The sequence below is a fragment of the Lampetra planeri genome, chromosome 44, assembly GCF_965212315.1.
Source record: "Lampetra planeri chromosome 44, kcLamPlan1.2.h2, whole genome shotgun sequence".
NCBI lineage: Eukaryota > Metazoa > Chordata > Hyperoartia > Petromyzontiformes > Petromyzontidae > Lampetra > Lampetra planeri.
The window spans coordinates 10,083,325-10,103,094 of NC_136150.1; the positions used below are offsets into that span (position 1 = coordinate 10,083,325).

Genomic DNA, 19,770 nt, shown 5'->3' on the forward strand with positions numbered 1-19,770 from the left:
TATGGTCGGGAAAACGTGCCGCCGGTGGATGTGCAATTGGGAACTGGGGTGAAGGGACCTCGTAAACCACTTCCTGAATACATTCAGGACACGGTTCGCCGAGTCACGGAGGCGCGGGAGAATGCCCGCGTGGCTACGGCCAAAGCCCAGGCCCGGAACGAGCGATATGCGCGACGGTCTGAGGGGGAGTGCCCTTGGAAGGTTGGGGACCTAGCCTGGCTTCATTGTCCACAGGTACGTCCGGGGACCTCGCCGAAATTGCACAAACCCTGGCATGGTCCCGTACGCCTCATTGCGGTTCCCAACCCACAGTCAGCACGCGTCCAGATTGGGTCTCGTCGCTGGGTTGTGCATACGTCGCGCTTGAAACCATATGTTGCTCCCTTACATGATGCGTCATCCCCCAATGTTGCCTTGCCGGGGTCTGTTGCTGCTGACTCTCCCCTGCCTGCGTCCATTGATCTTGCTAGAGCGCCTGTCGTACCTGTTCCAGACAGGCCGGCCGTGACATTGCGGGGGACGAGGGGCCCTGCTCGGAGGACGCCTGCCAGGTCTGCGGGACCTTCGAGCCCTGCAGCCCTTCCGACCCAGCTGCGGGCACGGTCACAGGACAAGCCCAAGACTAACTCTTTAGAGACACGGGACGGCGGTGGACTTCCAGCTGCGACAGGGGGATTACCCCCTGTCATTCCTCGACTTTCATCGCGTTCCCGTTCTGCGAGTGGGCCGCCGACCGTCCGGGACGGGCCGGCGACCCGCACACGTTCCAAATCGCTTACGTTTCGTTGATTGTTGCTGTCTTGTTATTTTTTTCTTACAGTTGTATTTATTGCATGCTTTTTGTACGTTCGTTGATGTTAATTGCGTTGTTGTTGCTGTTCTTGCTGTTACATTGTATGCTTAGTGTCCTTTAGGGGGGGAAGCTCGGTTCGCCGCATTACGATTTGCTATTGGTCAGCCGAGGTCGGCTGGGATTTTTCTACGGGGGAGGGTGGTGTAATGCGGGCGTAAGCGACCTTCCGGATGTGACGTCACGGGGGGTGGAGTCATGTGACGTGGGGGGAAGGTTCGGGTCCTTAAGCGGGTAAACCGGAAGGGGAAGGCAGTCGGGGTGTGAGCGGAAAAGAGTGAGGCCACGCGGGCGAGTGTGGAGAGGGGGGGGCGCCGACGGCCATCGGGAGCCAACCCCGAAGATAAGAGGAAGCTGCGGAGTGGTGTGCAGCTGCAGAGGAGACAGCCAGAAGGGCTGCGTGTTAGAGGCAGCGGTGTGGCTGCCAGGAGGAGCTGCGGAGAGAGAGAGAGGGCTGCATGTTAGAGGCAGCGGTGTGGCTGCCAGGAGGAGCTGCGGAGAGAGAGAGAGACAGCAAGAGGCTGTCAGAGCTGCGGAGGGAGAGGAGTTGCAGCGAGTACAGCCAAGGGGGGCTGTGTGAGAGAAACAGCAGCGGAGCTGCTGTAGTGGATCGGGCCGACATTGGAGTCAGCACCGTGGAGAAGCTACAGAGTAAAGACAGCCGTGTGGGTGTACAGCACGAACCGAATAAAGGACACTGAGCCAGACATCGTGGTCCAGTCGTTTATTACACTGGTGTCGGAAGTGCAACGGCATGTCGAAACAAGTGAGGAAGAAAGTTAATCCGGCGCCTGCATCGGCTTCTTCGTCCGACGACGACGAACTCCCTCCAACCACGGATCCTGTTGGGGTGGTGGAGGAGAGCCCGGCTGAGGCGACCACGGGAACGGGAGTGGAGGATGTTGGCGCGGTGGCGGGTCCGTCGACATCATCAGACGCGGATCAACGATGGCAAGCGATGGCGGTACAACTGGAGGCACTTAAGGACGTCCTGGCGCATCTATGCCATCTCGTCGCGCCAGGGACGATGGATGATGCAAGTGGTGCTCCGCGGGCCGCCACGTTGCCTGTCCTGCCGCCGCCGTTGCCCACGCGGCAAGAGGCCGCCATTTTGCGCGCTCCGTGGCGCCAAACCGCCATCTTGGCCACGCCGCGGGCCGACGCCATTTTGAATTTGCCATCACAACCACCACCATTGGAAGACGGCGGGAAGAGGAGTCGGAGTCGCCACCTTACAACGGTTAAAGAATTTTCCGTCGGTGGGGACTGGAGCGCGTTCGCCTGCCGCTTCTTGGCGGCGGTACGCACAGCAAGATGGACCGATGCGGAGGCTTTGGAGGTGTTGCCGACTCTCCTGGACGACGAATCTGTCCGATTCTTCCGTTCCATAACGACCGATAAGAAGGCAACTTTATGTGGTGTTTTTCAAGAAATGGCCGATGCTTATGAGCCACCAGATGATGCGCATCGGCGATTCGCTCAACGACAACGAGCACCAGAGGAGTCGCCCGTGGCGTTCAGGGGTGCGGTGCTGGAGCTGGCCATGGCAGCTTATCCTGAGACGCCACAGGACCTGCTCGAGCCTCTCATATTAGGGAAAATGTTGGAGCTGTCTCGGGATCTAGGGATCCCCATGCCTGTGTGTGGGCATGAGAAGCTAACTTCCCGGACGGCTGCTAAGTGTCTCGATGCGCAATTCAACCTCCGTCGCTGGAAACAAGTGACGGCGTGGACGGGGGGGCCCGTCAAAGAAGGGGATGCGCTGGGGTGGAACCCTGCGCAGGCTGTCTATGTTCCGGATGACCGGGGCCCTCAACAACTGACGGCCGCCTCCGCTCCATGGACGGGACGCGGCGGGCCGAGACCGCGCGCGGCGCTACCAGAACGGGGCCGTCAGGAGGCGAGGCCTGCGCTTCGGCGCAACGAGGCCGAATGTTTCCGCTGCGGGCGTAGGGGCCACTACGCCAGAGACTGCTGGGCCCGCTTCCCGGCTCCGCCGCAGCAGGAGGCCTCGGCACCGGTCAAGTCGGCTAAAGATCCTCCGAAACAGGCATGTCGGCACGCACCAGACACTCGGCAAGGCTTTACACCTCACCCATCACCGTCGTTGCGCCATCCTAACGTTGTGGTTAAAGCATGCCCTTCGACGGGGCCTTGTCGCTCGGTCACGCAATGGCGCAAGTTGGCACGGAGAGTCGTCGCGGCCGCTACGGGCTCGTCCACTGTACCGGGGTCTATACAAGGGGTGGACGTACGCATTTTGGTCGACTCCGGCGCGTCTGCGACTATTATTTCGGATGTCATTTTTCATCTGTTGGGCATCCCGCCGGGGGCTGTGCGTCCGGTTTATGGGTCGTGCGTCGCTGCCAACGGGGGTAGCATGGGTATCGTGGGTCAGGTGGATGCTAAGATATCTATTGGGGATGTGTCGGCCTCGGGTGTTGTGTTGATATCGAGATCTTTGGCGGTTCCTTGTTTGTTAGGCACCGATTTTTTGGCTAAGATGCCCATTTTGATCAAAATCAATGAGAATTGTATTGAACTGCCGGGGGGCCGTCAAATCTCGTTTCTGCCGTCGCCCTGGGGGCGACCTGCTTCGGCCGTACAAGTGCAGGCGCTGTCCGTCGCATCTGTGGACATCCCACCTGGTACACAGATGCTTATACCCTTGCGGTATCGGAAGCCCCTGCCTGATCGGCTAGGAGCAGTAGGGGTCTTGTTGTCACCGTCCGCCGCGATAACAACCGGGTTGGCGTTAGTGGGGGCACAGACCATCGTCCGGCCGGATCAATTACCGTTTTTACAGGTGCTTAATGCGGGGGGAGAAAACGTCCGTGTCCCGGCCGGTACGGTTGTGGCACATGCCACTACGGCGTTTGCGACCCATGATTGTCCACATAGCCGGGGAGTTGTTGCTGGGGTTTCCGAGCCAAGGAGTTCGGATGATCGTTGGGTTGCTCATTTATGTGACGAAAATTCTTCCCTGTCCATGGAGCAACGTGGTGCGCTGCGTAAATTGTTGTTGACATATTCCGATGTGTTCAGCTCCGATGATTTGGATTTGGGCCGCACTTCGTTGCTTTACCATCACATTGAGACGGGCGATGCTGCCCCTATTCGATTAAATTCGCATCGGATGAGTCCTGCGGAGCGAGAACACGTACGGGGGGCAGTGGAAGACATGTTGGCTGCGGACATTATATCGCCATCTAACAGCCCATGGGGCGCTCCAGTCGTCTTGGTTAAGAAGAAGGATGGCAAATTGCGATTTTGTGTTGATTTCCGCAAATTGAATAAGATATCGGTGGCAGATGCGTACCCCCTGCCGCGTATGGATGACTCCCTCGACGCATTGTCGGGGGCTAAGTTCTTTTCCACACTGGACCTCTCTTCGGGATTTTGGCAGCTTCCCCTTGACGAGTCCTCACGGGAGAAAACCGCATTCCGTACGCCGCAGGGGTTATTTCAATTCAACTGTCTCCCGATGGGATTGAATGCGGCCCCTGCTACATTTCAAAGATTGATGGAGCTCGTTTTGACGGGGTTGCAGTGGGAGACATGTCTTATATATTTGGACGATATCATTGTCTTCAGCCGCACATTTGATGAACATTTGACGCGGCTGGAGACAGTGTTCACGAGGATGCGTTCTGCCAAATTGAAATTCAAACCAAAGAAATGTCACCTACTGCAACGGTCCGTCCGCTATTTGGGGCACATTGTGAGTGCTGAGGGAGTGTCCACGGATCCGGAAAAGACGGCGTGCGTCCGGGATTGGCCGACTCCGGCCACCGTGGGGGATGTTCGGCGGTTTTTGGGATTTGCCTCGTATTACCGAAGATTTGTGCCGGGTTTTGCGACGATTGCGAGGCCCTTGCATCTCCTTACGGGTAAAGGACGGAAGTTTGTTTGGGGACAGCCGGAGGAGGCGGCCTTTCGGAGTCTGCGTGATCTATTGGCCACGGCCCCAACATTGGATTATCCCGATTTCGATCACCCATTCATTCTTGATACGGACGCGAGTGACACAGGTATTGGGGCGGTGTTATCACAGTCTAAAGGGGGTGTAGAGCGTGTCGTGGCGTATGGTAGCCGAGTCTTGTCTCCTGCGGAAACCCGCTACTGTGTCACTCGCAGAGAACTATTGGCGGTTGTTTTTTTCCTACGGCAATTTCGACCATACCTCTACGGTCGTTCTTTTATTGTGCGTACGGATCATGCGGCCTTGCAATATGCCCTTAAAATTGACCAGCCATCCGGACAGTTGGCACGTTGGTTGGACACGCTACAGGAATTTTCCTTCCAAATTCAACATCGGAAGGGAGTGCGCCATGCGAACGCTGACGCACTTTCCAGATTACCGCGGTGCGCCCCTTGTAAATGTGAGTCGGGGACGCATAGGTGTTCGCCGATTCCAAACCCCCCTCAGCCGCTTACGTTGGCCGTCGAGAAGTCGGACACTCCGATGGAACCGGGACCGGCTGACGGGGTTTTGAATCTGCCGCGGTCTGTCTGGATCCGGGAACAGATGATGGATGAGTCATTGGTGTCCTTGCGGAAGCGGTCTGCTAAGGACAATGGGAGTCCGAGTACGGCTGTGGGGCCGCAAACCGCTCTCCGAGATGGTCTGCTTATGTGGCGGGAGGGGTTCCAGGAACGTTGGCGCCTGGTGGTACCAACGTCCTTGCGATTCGAGTTGATTAGAACCCTCCATTGTGACACTCTCTTACATTTAGGGGTGCAGAAGACCTTGTTGACGTTGCAACGTCATTATTTTTGGCACGGCATGGCGACAGATGTCGTAGGGCACGTGCGCGCGTGCCCTGCGTGTGCACGACGTAAGCCGCCGAAACATCCTTACGTGCCGCCTCTCCAGTCGATTCAGGTGTCTCGAGTCAATGAATTGGTGGCACTGGACATATTGGGACCTTTTCCACCATCGGCGAGGGGTAATAAATATTTGCTGGTAGGGGTTGAGTACCTCTCCCGTTGGCCGATGGCCTGGCCGTTGCCCGATCAGTCGGCCGCGGCCATTACCGACGCCTTTTTGTTTGGGTATATTATGGATAAGGGGGCGCCTGAGAGACTCCTCACGGACCAGGGCAGGAATTTCTCTTCTAAATTATTGGCGGAAGTGTGCGCGGGCCTTGGGACTAAGAAAGTACGGACATCCCCATACCATCCGCAGACGGATGGTATGGTTGAACGGCTGAACAGGACATTGTCTGCCATGCTTTGCCATACCGTGAGTGAACAACAATCAGATTGGGATCTGCACATCCCCGGGGTGCTTTCGGCGTACAGGATGACGCCTCATGCGGCTACAGGATATTCGCCGTTTTACCTTATGTATGGTCGGGAAAACGTGCCGCCGGTGGATGTGCAATTGGGAACTGGGGTGAAGGGACCTCGTAAACCACTTCCTGAATACATTCAGGACACGGTTCGCCGAGTCACGGAGGCGCGGGAGAATGCCCGCGTGGCTACGGCCAAAGCCCAGGCCCGGAACGAGCGATATGCGCGACGGTCTGAGGGGGAGTGCCCTTGGAAGGTTGGGGACCTAGCCTGGCTTCATTGTCCACAGGTACGTCCGGGGACCTCGCCGAAATTGCACAAACCCTGGCATGGTCCCGTACGCCTCATTGCGGTTCCCAACCCACAGTCAGCACGCGTCCAGATTGGGTCTCGTCGCTGGGTTGTGCATACGTCGCGCTTGAAACCATATGTTGCTCCCTTACATGATGCGTCATCCCCCAATGTTGCCTTGCCGGGGTCTGTTGCTGCTGACTCTCCCCTGCCTGCGTCCATTGATCTTGCTAGAGCGCCTGTCGTACCTGTTCCAGACAGGCCGGCCGTGACATTGCGGGGGACGAGGGGCCCTGCTCGGAGGACGCCTGCCAGGTCTGCGGGACCTTCGAGCCCTGCAGCCCTTCCGACCCAGCTGCGGGCACGGTCACAGGACAAGCCCAAGACTAACTCTTTAGAGACACGGGACGGCGGTGGACTTCCAGCTGCGACAGGGGGATTACCCCCTGTCATTCCTCGACTTTCATCGCGTTCCCGTTCTGCGAGTGGGCCGCCGACCGTCCGGGACGGGCCGGCGACCCGCACACGTTCCAAATCGCTTACGTTTCGTTGATTGTTGCTGTCTTGTTATTTTTTTCTTACAGTTGTATTTATTGCATGCTTTTTGTACGTTCGTTGATGTTAATTGCGTTGTTGTTGCTGTTCTTGCTGTTACATTGTATGCTTAGTGTCCTTTAGGGGGGGAAGCTCGGTTCGCCGCATTACGATTTGCTATTGGTCAGCCGAGGTCGGCTGGGATTTTTCTACGGGGGAGGGTGGTGTAATGCGGGCGTAAGCGACCTTCCGGATGTGACGTCACGGGGGGTGGAGTCATGTGACGTGGGGGGAAGGTTCGGGTCCTTAAGCGGGTAAACCGGAAGGGGAAGGCAGTCGGGGTGTGAGCGGAAAAGAGTGAGGCCACGCGGGCGAGTGTGGAGAGGGGGGGGCGCCGACGGCCATCGGGAGCCAACCCCGAAGATAAGAGGAAGCTGCGGAGTGGTGTGCAGCTGCAGAGGAGACAGCCAGAAGGGCTGCGTGTTAGAGGCAGCGGTGTGGCTGCCAGGAGGAGCTGCGGAGAGAGAGAGAGAGAGGGCTGCATGTTAGAGGCAGCGGTGTGGCTGCCAGGAGGAGCTGCGGAGAGAGAGAGAGACAGCAAGAGGCTGTCAGAGCTGCGGAGGGAGAGGAGTTGCAGCGAGTACAGCCAAGGGGGGCTGTGTGAGAGAAACAGCAGCGGAGCTGCTGTAGTGGATCGGGCCGACATTGGAGTCAGCACCGTGGAGAAGCTACAGAGTAAAGATAGCCGTGTGGGTGTACAGCACGAACCGAATAAAGGACACTGAGCCAGACATCGTGGTCCAGTCGTTTATTACACTTGTACCAAAATTTTGTTTGTTCTCTGTGGAGCGGTGTGAGCGTGTGAGGGTGGGCGTGTTATACAAACGGCTTCGTTGCTCCCTCTCACTCGGGGCGTGTCTGTTGGCAGCTGCCGTCTCCTTCCACTGTTGGATGAGCTGCGTCCGCACGATGCTTGTCCTTGAAGATGCTCGATCGCTCTTGCCGCTCGTCCGCTGGCAGCTGCAGACACCTTCCACTGCTGGATGAGCTGGTTGCACGCGCTCTCTCCTGCCCCGTGCTCTTTGGCAATGCACCAGCTCGTTTGCTGGTCGCCGTTCCTCACTCTTGTCTTGGTTCCCAGCTAGTGCTGGTCGGTGTGTGTGTGGGTCGAACCCACGGTGTTCTCACCGGCGCTCTCCTCTTCCTCACGGGCGGCTGGTCAGGCTCTTTCTCCTGCTGGATGAGCCGAGTCGGCACAACGCTTGTCGCTTGTCTGCTGGCAGCTGACACCCTTGCTCGGTGGAGCTCGGTGACGCTGCTGCGTGCTCTCTCCTGCTCCGTGCTCTCTGGCGGCGCACGATTGCGCGTGCAGCTGGTTCTCTGTGATGCTGGCTTGGTCAACGCTTGGCGTTTTCCGCCCTTTCTCGAGGTTGATTGCTTTTACGTTGCTCGTCAGTTCATCTCGAGCTGCAGCTGCTCGTGGGAGCTGGGACTCACTCTCAAAAACTTGCAAATTGTATTCGCACCCTCTTAAACAACTGTGAAAGCTTAGTACAATACAGCTTATCACAATCCTTGACTTTGCAAGCAACTCAAAACATCAGGATAAATGTAGAATAAAACTTTCAGCGATACTCTGTCGGTCCATGCCGAACTCAGCTCTTAACAACACATCGTCCCTTCTCTCTGCGAGACACGACACCCATGGTCGATCTCGAGGCCCTGCCCTGGAGTCTGCTTGCTGGTCATAGCTCTTCTGTCCCTTGCAGTAGCCCTTGTAGTAGCTGGCTGGAGTAGCCTCGATGTATGGTTGTGTCTCTGGTTATATCTTAAATTCTCTCCCCTCGGCTCGCCTTCTCACAAAGGACCGGAACATCCTTTGATTTTGCTCTTTGCTGTGGGCGGGGGGAGTTGTACGTGTGTCCGTGTGTGTGTGTGTTCTGATTTATTAAGCAATCTGTTAAGTCTCACCCTGGCCTGGGTTCTGTCCCCCTCAAGCCATCTTTTCATTCGTAGAAAACAGATGGCTTAAATTGCCTCACCCCGATTCTGATTGCGCAATAAACTCTCTGGAGGGAGGGGTTTCCCCTGTGACTGTCATTCCCCTGCTCCCCCCTCTTCTCTTTGTGATTTTATTGCTACCACATGCTTTTGGTAGACAAAGGCGGCTGGGAGGATTTCTCTATGGAATACATTTTATCTTGGTTGCGCGTAGTTGACCTATTTCGCCTTTTTATTCTTGTAGATGACCCTTGGTCTAATACTTCATAATTATTATTTTGTTTATGTTCACTTATTCTTGTCGCTAAGTTTTTGGACTTTTCCGTTAACTAAAATAACCTAAAAAAAAACTTGCCTGTTTGGTTTTCGCTGCCCGAGAAGTTGGCGATGCCTGGTTTTTTTAAATTACGTTTTATGGCTTATCTCCGGCTCTCTGGTCCCGAGTGTGAAAGGCGGCTGCTCGTGAGGGGAGGGTTTTACATCACCCCCTTTTGCTCCAAGTGACCCCGCGATTGATTATTTAAAAAAAATATTGGCAGAATTATTCTTAATGTTTTTTTTTGGAAAAAGGCCTATATGTACAACAGACTGACACACATACACATACATAGACTCACACACACATTGCCGTACACACACATAGATATGGACTCTCACACACAGACATATACTTTAGATACACACACATGGAGTTAACCACACATCAACTCACACACACACTGACTTACACACATCGAGTGACACGCACACATGTATAGACTTACACACACACACATGGACTGACACACATACACATGGACGTGTACACACACATTGACACGCACATTGACTTACACACTGACAAGGAGCCATGCACACACATCGACTAACACACACACAGCGACTGATAAACACACATGGACTGACACGCACACTTGGACTGACACACAAACACATCGACATACACACACACACATAGGGCATTGTCGGTTCGAAAAAGACACACGCATGGACTTACACACAGACGCATGGACCTACATGCACACACATATGGACTGAACCACACACATCGACTCACACACACATATGGACGTGCACAGCAATCCCCGATGATGGCACAGCTATCAGCATCGCAATCGCATTGCTACAGTGGACATAAAAATCTGGCAATACAGGCAGCAGCTGAAAAAGCAGGATACAGTTGACATGAAAGGCTGGCAGTAGTGAGGTATACACTCATAATGGGCAAAAGCAAAATTAACAGTGTGGATAATAGTGGCAGTGCACTCACGTTAATGAATCAGCAGGCAGCAGTCCACAGCACAGACTGGCAGTACACCGTCGTAGCGTCATAAAAACGCACCAAAAAAAGGAAATATTGAGCAACCTAATAATGAAAAATTAGTTTTTTGCACACAAACATTATTATTGTAATATTAGCCAACTTATTAGTTTCATAATAGTAAACAATGAACCTGAGTTGTTATCTGCACACAAACATTATGTTTGTAATATTTTTTTACTTATTTGTTTAATAATAGTAAACAATAAACCTAAGTTCTTAGCGAAAGATTCAATAAAATGGTACTTTACATTGGCGTGGTGAGGCCTAGTCCCGTGCAGAGCTCGCGGCCTCGCCTAGATTGGCAAGTCGGAGGAGGTGAGACATTGCCAGGCTAGGGGCTGGGCCGCTACCCCCCCCCCCACCATCCCCCCGCCCGAGCTACAATAATCCTACAAGAAAACTATGCACTAATATTAGTATGTACTGACCCTAGAGTAGTAAGTGCACACATTGGGGTGGGGGGGGAGAGAAGAGGACATGACACTTGGATGAATGTACCGTCAGGGTTGCGTGTATTTTTTGTGCATTTTGAACGCGAAGGAGAAATCCCCCCCACCCTCCACCAATGATGTGCATGCATTGCTAGGGACAACCCCCCTGCAGCTTGGGCGGGGCGTGGAGATACATAATTAATGCAAAATCGCCAAAAAACGCTAATTTAACTAAGTTAAAGGTGACGAACGTAAAAAAGGAATAGCCTATTCCCATATTGTGGTGGTACCTGTTATGATTACAGCAGTGCATATTGTGGTGGTACCTGCTATGATTACAGCAGTGCATATTGTGGTTTCTGCTATGATTACAGCAGTGCATACTGACTGTGGTGGTATCTGCTATGATCACAGCAGTGCATACTGACTGGTGGCACCTGCTATGATTACAGCAGTGCATACTGACTGTGGTGGCACCTGCTATGATTACAGCAGTGCATATTGAGGTTTCTGCTATGATTATAGCAGTGCATAATGCTGTGGTGGTACTGCTATAATTACAGCAGTGCATACTACTGTTGTGGTACCTGCTATAATTACAGCAGTGCATACTGCTGTGGTGGTACCTGCAATGATTACAGCAGTGCATATTGTGGTCGTACCTGCTATGATTACAGTAGTGCATACTGACTGATGGTTCCTGCTATGATTACAGCAGTGCATACTGACTGGTGGTACCTGCTATGATTACAGCAGTGCATACTGACTGTGGTGGTTTCTGCTATGATTACAGCAGTGCATACTGACTGTGGTGGAACTGCTATGATTACAGCAGTGCATGCTGCTGTTGTGGTACCTGCTATGATTACAGCAGTGCATATTGTGGTGGTACCTGCTATGATTACAGCAGTGGATACCGACTGTGGTGGTACCTGCTTACACTACAGTAGTACATGCTGACTCTATCTTATATATCATATGTAAAAGGCAAATTTGTGAATGTGTGTCTGTTCGAAATGTTTAGCATACCGTGATTGCGGGGAGGCCTTTGACGTGGAGGATGCCGTGATACACTCACTCATCTTACACTGACTCACTCACACATCATACGCTGACTCACTCATCATACACTGACTCACACATCATAAACTCACTCACACAACCACCGACCAATTCACTCATCATACACTAATTCACTCATCATACACTCACTCATACGCTGACTCACTCATCATAAGCTGACTCACTAACACATCATACACTCACACTACCACTGACTCACTCGCACATCATACACTGGGAGTGTCATGCTGCCAGTTATGGCTGCAAGTTTGGTCGTACATGTTATGTATATCGTTTATTGTTAAATGAGAATCACAGTTCCTATGATTCCTGTTGTTACATTATTTTTATAGCTTTATTTTGGTGATTTAGAAAACATGGTTAATCTATTCATAATCAACATTTTTGGGTTTAGATCGCATTATTTATAAATGTGTCGTAACCCTCCACCACCCGACACGGCCAATCAGTAAAAAAGTGTCACGTTGATAAAAGACAAATAGTTCACTGCTTTAGCCCACCGGTGTGTTGAAGCGTGAAACCACAACATTTACAATTTGAGTACGACGTTTCGCTGGTAATTGCATCCAGCATCATCGGGCAATTCGCCAGAATTCTGGCGAATTGCCCGATGATGTCAACGTGACACTTTTTAACTGATTGGCCGTGTCGGGTGGTGGAGGGTTACGACACATTTATAAATAACGCGATCTAAACCCAAAAACGTTGATTATGAATAATATTGGTCTCGAAAGCCTACGTGTTAAATGGTTAATCTATCTTATGGTTGCTATTGTTTTACTTGCATCACACTGGGATTTGAGCACACAGCGTTATAATACGTTTTTTTTTAAGATTTGCTGGTTTATCCAGGATGTTTCTGTGGCGCGTCATCGCTTCAAGACGATTCTAAAGTAATCTACAACATTCAATTCCTTTGCGCGATTTAAAGAATCGATTCTTGGCACGCTTGGGTTTAATTTTAAATAAGTTTTATTTTCATTTGTATGTTATGTTTTTAAGTTTTCAGAAGTTTTTAAATCTATTTTTGCCCCGCGCAACGCTGGGTATTTCCCGCTAGTAGCAGTATATATCGACTCTATAGCACAAAGTCCTCACCTGACAGTGGCGTGCAGAGCCCCCGGCCTCGCCTAGATTTCCCAGCTGGCCGAGGCTGGGGGCTGGGCCGCTACCCCCCCCCCGCCCACGCTACAATAAAACGATGTATAAGCGCTATAATATTAGTATTTTCCGACCCTATAATAGTAAGTCCACACATTGGGGTGGGGAGGGGAGAGAAGAGGACGTGACACTTTGATGAATTTACCTCAGCGTCGCGTGTATTTTTTTTGCATTTTGAACGCGAAGGAGAAATCCCCCCCCCACCCTCCACCGATGACGTGTGTGCGTTGCCAGGGGCAAACCCCCTGCAGCTTGGGCGGCAAAAATAAATAAATAAAAATCTCACAAAAACGCGATTTATACTAATTTAAAGGTGACGGATGGGAAAACGGAATAGCCTATCCCCACCGCGGGGCTCGGAGTGTGCCGCCCGCAAATTTTCTACGTAAACCCCACGGTCCGAGAGCCAAATCCCTCGCAAGCGCGCGTGCGCATATGGACAGACATAGGGACAGATGAGGTAGAGTGATGAAATTGGCTGGTGTGCTCTGATTATTACATCACAGCATCGTGAGAGATGTAAACTGCTTGAAGAGGCCTTCATCGAGCAGTGGATTAATCATGGCTGATAAAGAGTATCAATTGTCATTTTTGTTGTAACACTAATATAATAACTATTATGTATGTAAAATGGCAATTAATAGATAACTTTTAGATGTGCCCGTTTTCGTCAGATCTCGGAAGATAAGCAGGGTTGAATCTGGATGGTCTTCGCAATGGGTGACCGTATTGGTGTCTGTCTCCCTAGGCTCAGACCATGAACTCGGTACACTTGAAAACCCCATTTAATCACGAGTCGCCGAAACCTGAAATTCGAACTGACAACACTCAGCATTGCCGGCTTAGTGCCGTGATCCCGGAGCCACACGACCTTCTCCTCTGGTGGTGGATGACATTTTGTGAATCTCCACGCTTCTCATTGGCAGTGCTACCTATTTGAGTTTGGAGAGTTGGACATCTGTCGTCGACCGCGCCAGGTCTGCCCGTATGCCATGGTGGCCTTCTCCTACGAAGGAGACGGCATATCCGTTTCTCTCAGGGACAAAAGGTAAGACAAACTGCTGTCAGATCTTCCGACAGCTATTCCCACATTCTTTTGGGATCACCCGCCCGGGGTCTCCACCCATACCACTACCCCGCCACTTCTCACTCTTCTGACCCGAGCCACAATTGTCACCCTATTGTGCACGTGGTGACGTACAATCTGTTCAATTCGTAACAGACCACTACTCATGTTGCGCTTGCACAGGATTTACGGACGCTATACATCAAGCAGCTCCTGATACAATTTAATCTTTTATCAGACTCGCCACAAAGTTATATTGGTTCCTTTTTGTTTCCTTTACTTCGAAAAATCCATATGAAGGAGACCCCAACCACTTTAATGTCCCTGTTTTGTGTTTTCCTTCCATCTCATCTTAGCGCGGCCTCTTTCTCTAATCTCTGCTTTAAAAAAAATCCTCCGTTGATATTTCCCGCTGCACTCGCAACCACATGGCCAATCCCATCTCAAGTCTTGCTTTCACTGCTTTGTCCACAATACTTGGTACCCCCAGTTATTTTGTGATGGTCCTCACTTCTCTTATCTCTCTGCCTTACTCCACCCATCCATTGTAGCGTGCACATTTCTTATTTTCCAAGTATTTTATGTTCACCATACTTCATTACGCTCGTCAGTGAGGTTTGCTCAAATGTGGAGAGTGAAGTGAGGGATGCTCAAGACCGGATCTGAAGTAACTCCACAGATGTTAGCCATGACCAGGAATCAAACTTAGTTGGTCGGGTTCGTAGCGCAGAGTGCTAACTGATGTACCTCCGCTCCATCGAATAATATAATTATAAGATGCATTGTAATCATCAAACACATGTCAGTAATCCCAACTTGCACTCATGCAACGCAGAATTTTATTATAGCGCTGAGACCTTGTGTTTTACGTGGTTTTTGAGATGCGATTAAAATTGCACAACACCCATTGTGTAAGCCTAAGCAAGTCGGTCGCGCAAAGACAATGATGTTCTTGTTTTCTCTCTTCACAGCCGACCCACTGTCCAGAACACAGGTATAAAGACACCATTGATTAATTTGCTAAAGACTGCCACCACACACTCGCACAACGGCTCTTCATTTATATTAACTCGTGTATATTGTTTAATAACGAGGTCACAATCTTGGGCTAAACATCCCGAGCAAATACCCCATGTGAATCAAGTGCCTGTACATGGCAAGGCTTTCCTGGTTAAAGGAAGTATTGTATTTTTTTGTGATTGATAACTTTTAGCTTAATTCATTATTTTGTGGCACCCACCACAGCCTCCCACAGCAATTAAAATCATAGACTTTCTTGATCATTATTTATTGGTGCTTGTTTGTAAAAAAAAACTGGTGTTATTGATTTGGTTTTCACTGCCGCTGTTACACATGCTTTCGCGATGGTTACACGATTTGTGGTAGCTGACAGTGACTAATTATTGCAATTACATGCCCATCTACTTCAGTGCGCATTTTCAGGGTTTCCACAGGCAAGTTCCTTAATGCATTTGCCTTTTTAATTACATTTATATTTTTGCCAATTTTATCCCAATTGTGCCATCAGCATCATGTCTTGAGACAAAACCATGTGGGTTTTTCATTGTAGCCTTCCGCTATTGAGAAGTGGAGTCCTAGAACTACTTCTGAGATCCCTTCAGGGTGACCTTTGATCCACCCATTAGGGTACAGCACCTTCCCATCCTCTATTCTACAGAGAGTAATCTGTCTCATGACAGACAAGTTTTAATTATATCAAGAGTCTGGAATTGAACCACATTAATTGCACCTCTACATTTAATGTAATGGGAGTTATGTGTCCTGTTCGGTAACCGGGCTGAAACACTGATTCGAACCCAGGAGCTTCAAGCATGCCGGCTCAGCTCTTTGACTTCTGAACTACCTGGCCACTTCCTATGGGGGTTGGGGCTTGGGGAGGGGCTGCCTTAAAAGACTGGTTTGCCAGCCTGTTTATTTATTTTTGCTTGTTTCGCAGCTAAGGTCACACCGAAACGACATTACATTGTGTGGGAAGGCCAGCTGATGAACAAGGGACAGAACCTCGGACAAGTCACCCTCAAGTCGATGCAGCTCTCCGTGCTGCCCATCGCACTGTGAGTACCTTTCGCCTCCAACGCTGGCGAACAGGTGGCAGTGCCACAATGGATTCTTGGATCTACTTGGTGCTCTTCAATATAATTTGCTCGTTCTCTTGCTGGGTTTTCTTGGGGTACTCCAGTTTTCTTACTGTGTGCTAAGTGCACTTGTATGACATTGACCAAATATCCCAACGTAGCAGGAGCCGAGCGGTGATGGCTATGCGCGTTGCCTGTAATCCAGCACTAGAGGCTGGGGATGGTGGATCGCCGCACAGATGTTGTAAAACTACCTTCCCGTGGGTGTCAAGGAAGGGGGTGCCCCATACCCTGGTTCGTCAGGATAAGGCAGTCAACAGCAAGTTTACTAATTTCCATTTGTTTACATCTGTAAGGGGGAGAGAGTGTTGCCCCCTTGCGCGGGTGGGTTATTTCCGGGTGCTGTGGTTCCTCCGACACTTAAAATAAATGCTCATTATTCATTGGCTGAAAACATCTTAAACTAAAAACCCTATGCAGGACTCTCCTTAAAACGTGTCCTGCAACTCTGAATAATTAAGTAATTAGAAATATATTAATTATTATTTTAAAGATTCTGCAGAGGATCTTCTCGGTTAATAAAGGGCATCTACCTAAAGAGTGGCTTGCCTGTATGCATGTTTGTGCCGATAACAAGGCCGCTCCACCAGTTGCAACAAATGAGGCAATTATGTATGTACGAGCAGGAAGTACTCGGCGTTGCCTGGGGGAAAAATATATTTCAAAACTTGTCTTCTCTTAAAAACATAACATACACAAATACGAAGCTATTGTGAAAGTCCGGCATTCCGTTTGTCTGTCCATTTGTCCATCAACAAAATTATAAGAGGCTTGCAGAAGTCCTGAATCAAAAAGTAATAGAACGTGGGTGGTTAATAGTTGATCTTAAAGGTTTCCGAAAATTGTCAACTCCCCCCCCTCAAGAAATATTTTTACCCCCCCCCCCCCATCAAAAAATATTTTAACCCCCCCCCCCCCTCCCGTAGGCATATATACCTACACACCCCACATACAATAGTGAGTAGTATCTATTGTGACTCTGTAGTTGTATCTACTGACTGACTGTACAGTAGTATCTACTGACTATAGTAGCAACTACTAACTCTATAGTAGTATCTGCTGACTCTATACAGGAATACCTTGCACTTTCATTATCAAAGCAGAGCTTTTATTTAACTTGCAAATTAATTTTGGCCAGCGAAAAACGTACATGCAAATAACTACAGTAAATATAAAAACGTACATGCAAATAACTACAATAACTATATAACACATGCGTGTGAAACTTAAATAAACAGAAATAAAAGTTAAATAAACATAAGAATAAATAAAAAACTAATTAAATAAATAATCGCCTTATGCCTTTAAATACTTTTATTCTTGCCTAAGTAAACACTGTATTATTATACTGTTATCACTAAAATAACTATGAATTGTTTAAAGTATAATCACAGAAATAAGTACAGTATTAATAATATATGAATGAACAAATATAAGAGATGCTCACTGAACGACTTCTATTCAAAGACTGAACGAAAAGATGGCGCGTGGCGCGAACGTCGTGGAAGGTTGGATGAAATCGGACGAAAGAGGAAACCACGTAGATGAAATTTGAAATGTGGTTATAATTGAAAACGGCCGAAAAAGCGAAGCGACGAAAGTCAATTGGATGAAAATCAAGGTATCGCTGTCGTAGTATCTGCTGACTAAAACAGTATCTGCTGACTATAGCAGTATTTACTGACTCTATAGTCGTATCTACTGACTCTGCAGCAGTATATACTGACTGTAGGGGTATTTACTGACTGTAGTAGTATCTACAGACTCTGTAGTAGTATATACTGACTATAGTAGTGTTGTGACTAATTCGGAGACGATGAGACTTGGAGGTGCTTCTTCATTAACGAGCACCATCGGGATTAACACACTTAATATTTGGTCCGTTTATTATCGGCGATGCTACTCAGCAAGGACAGTTGGTAGGCTGTCTGACTAGCTGCGCCCCGAGATGGTAGAGACGGAGACGACGACGAGAAGAATGGCGATGATGGGGAGCCCACGCCACAGGGGCCCCTCTTATACTGTCAGCGTGACCTCGCTCCGCCCCTGGCCATGCCCCTTTTCTGGAACCTACTAGCGGGTTCCTGGTGTGCCGGTTCTGTGACCTTTTCCCTAGATCCTCGTGTATATCCTGGCCTGCTGACGTCAGGACTGCCGTACGCCGCACGTCCCCTTTTTTTCCAGCAGCCAGTGCAATACCACTACAGTATTATACTGACTGTACAGTAGTATCTACTGACTGTAGTAGTGTAGCGATGTCCATGGGCTGTCTACACTTACCTGCAGGGGCAGTCAGGGTCCAGCAGGGGCAGTCGTTATATCCCTATCCCAAAAGCAGGTGGGGGCTGTGAGGGTTCCAGGATCCCCCAGGACCCCTCCCAATAGGAGGGGGCTACGGGGTGTCCTGGGGTCCCCCGGAGCCCCCTCTGGAACTCTCTAGAAGGTAGGCGGAGCCACGGCTGATGCACGGGTGCTAGGTATAAAAGCTGGACCCCGGGAAGGGTCTGTGGTCAGTCCAAGACAGAAGCCAGAAGACCAGCTAGATAGGACCCTGACCCCTAGCACCCCTGCCCTTGTAAGGGTTGGGACTTTGTGTGGCTCAGTGGTGAGACCCTGGGAACCCCCGGCCCGACGTCCTTGTGAGGGCCGGGTTCGAGTGGGCCAGTGGTCGGAAACCCACACCTTGGCTAGGTCAGGTTAGAGTAGCCTCCCCTAGCCACCCATAGCCGGAGGACCCATAGTTGTTGTCCTGTGATAGGGCACGTTAGTCTGGAGGCAGTACTTCCCCAGGCAGTGGTTAGAAGGGTCGTTGCCCTGAGTGAGTTTTGGCTGTACTGCCAAGTATTTGTTTTAAATAAAGTGTTGCCTCCAAGATCCATCTCCGACGTCGCTAGAACTCACTACAGTAGTATCTACTGACCGTAGTAGTATCTACCGACTCTATAGTAGTAACTACTGACTATAGTAGTATCTAATGACTATAGTATCTACTGAATCTATAGTATCTATTTACTCTATAGTAGTATCTACTGACTACAGTAGTATCTACTGACTGTATAGTAGTATCTACTAACTCTAAAGTAGCATCTAATGATTCTATGGTAATGCAGTGACTCACTCCGAGATGGGGTTCTTAAGACACCTCCTTTATTCCCACACGTCAGGGGACTACAGATGTCCTATGTGCTTACACGCCAGTCACACATCCGTCTCTTGTTGGCACTGTCTAGCAGTTGACAGGGTGGCTAGCTCGCGGCGTCTTCAGGTGGTCGAGACGGCGGCGACAAAGGTGACGAACAGCGACACGGCGAGGGGGGTCCACTCACAGCAACAGGCCCGAGCTCCCGTCCCGGGCCACCTCTTATCCTCCTGGCGTGGCCTCGCCCCGTCCTCGCCACCCCCCCCCTTCTAGAACCTACTAGCGGGTTCTCGGCTTCCAGATGGACCCCTGTCCTTGGCTTCCCTTTTGATCTCCTCCTGACGTGTATACTGCCCCCTGCTGTCAGTACTCCTTCCTGTCATCAGCCTGCGTTATTACACTAGTCTAACACGTAATTATATAATAGATTAGTAATCAG

At 50.4% G+C, this 19,770-nt stretch overlaps 1 protein-coding gene across 6 annotated transcripts in view; it reads left to right on the forward strand.

Moving 5' to 3' along the window:
* Positions 1-19,770, forward strand: part of LOC144732929 (uncharacterized) — a 112,203-nt gene that overhangs the window by 47,897 nt on the left and 44,536 nt on the right. For all 6 annotated transcript variants that reach the window (XM_078614606.1, XM_078614608.1, XM_078614610.1 and 3 more), the window contains exons 7-9: positions 13,897-14,018; positions 15,008-15,030; positions 15,994-16,111. In XM_078614606.1, the coding sequence (XP_078470732.1) occupies positions 13,897-14,018; positions 15,008-15,030; positions 15,994-16,111 (263 nt within the window). The remainder of the gene's footprint in view (positions 1-13,896; positions 14,019-15,007; positions 15,031-15,993; positions 16,112-19,770) is intronic.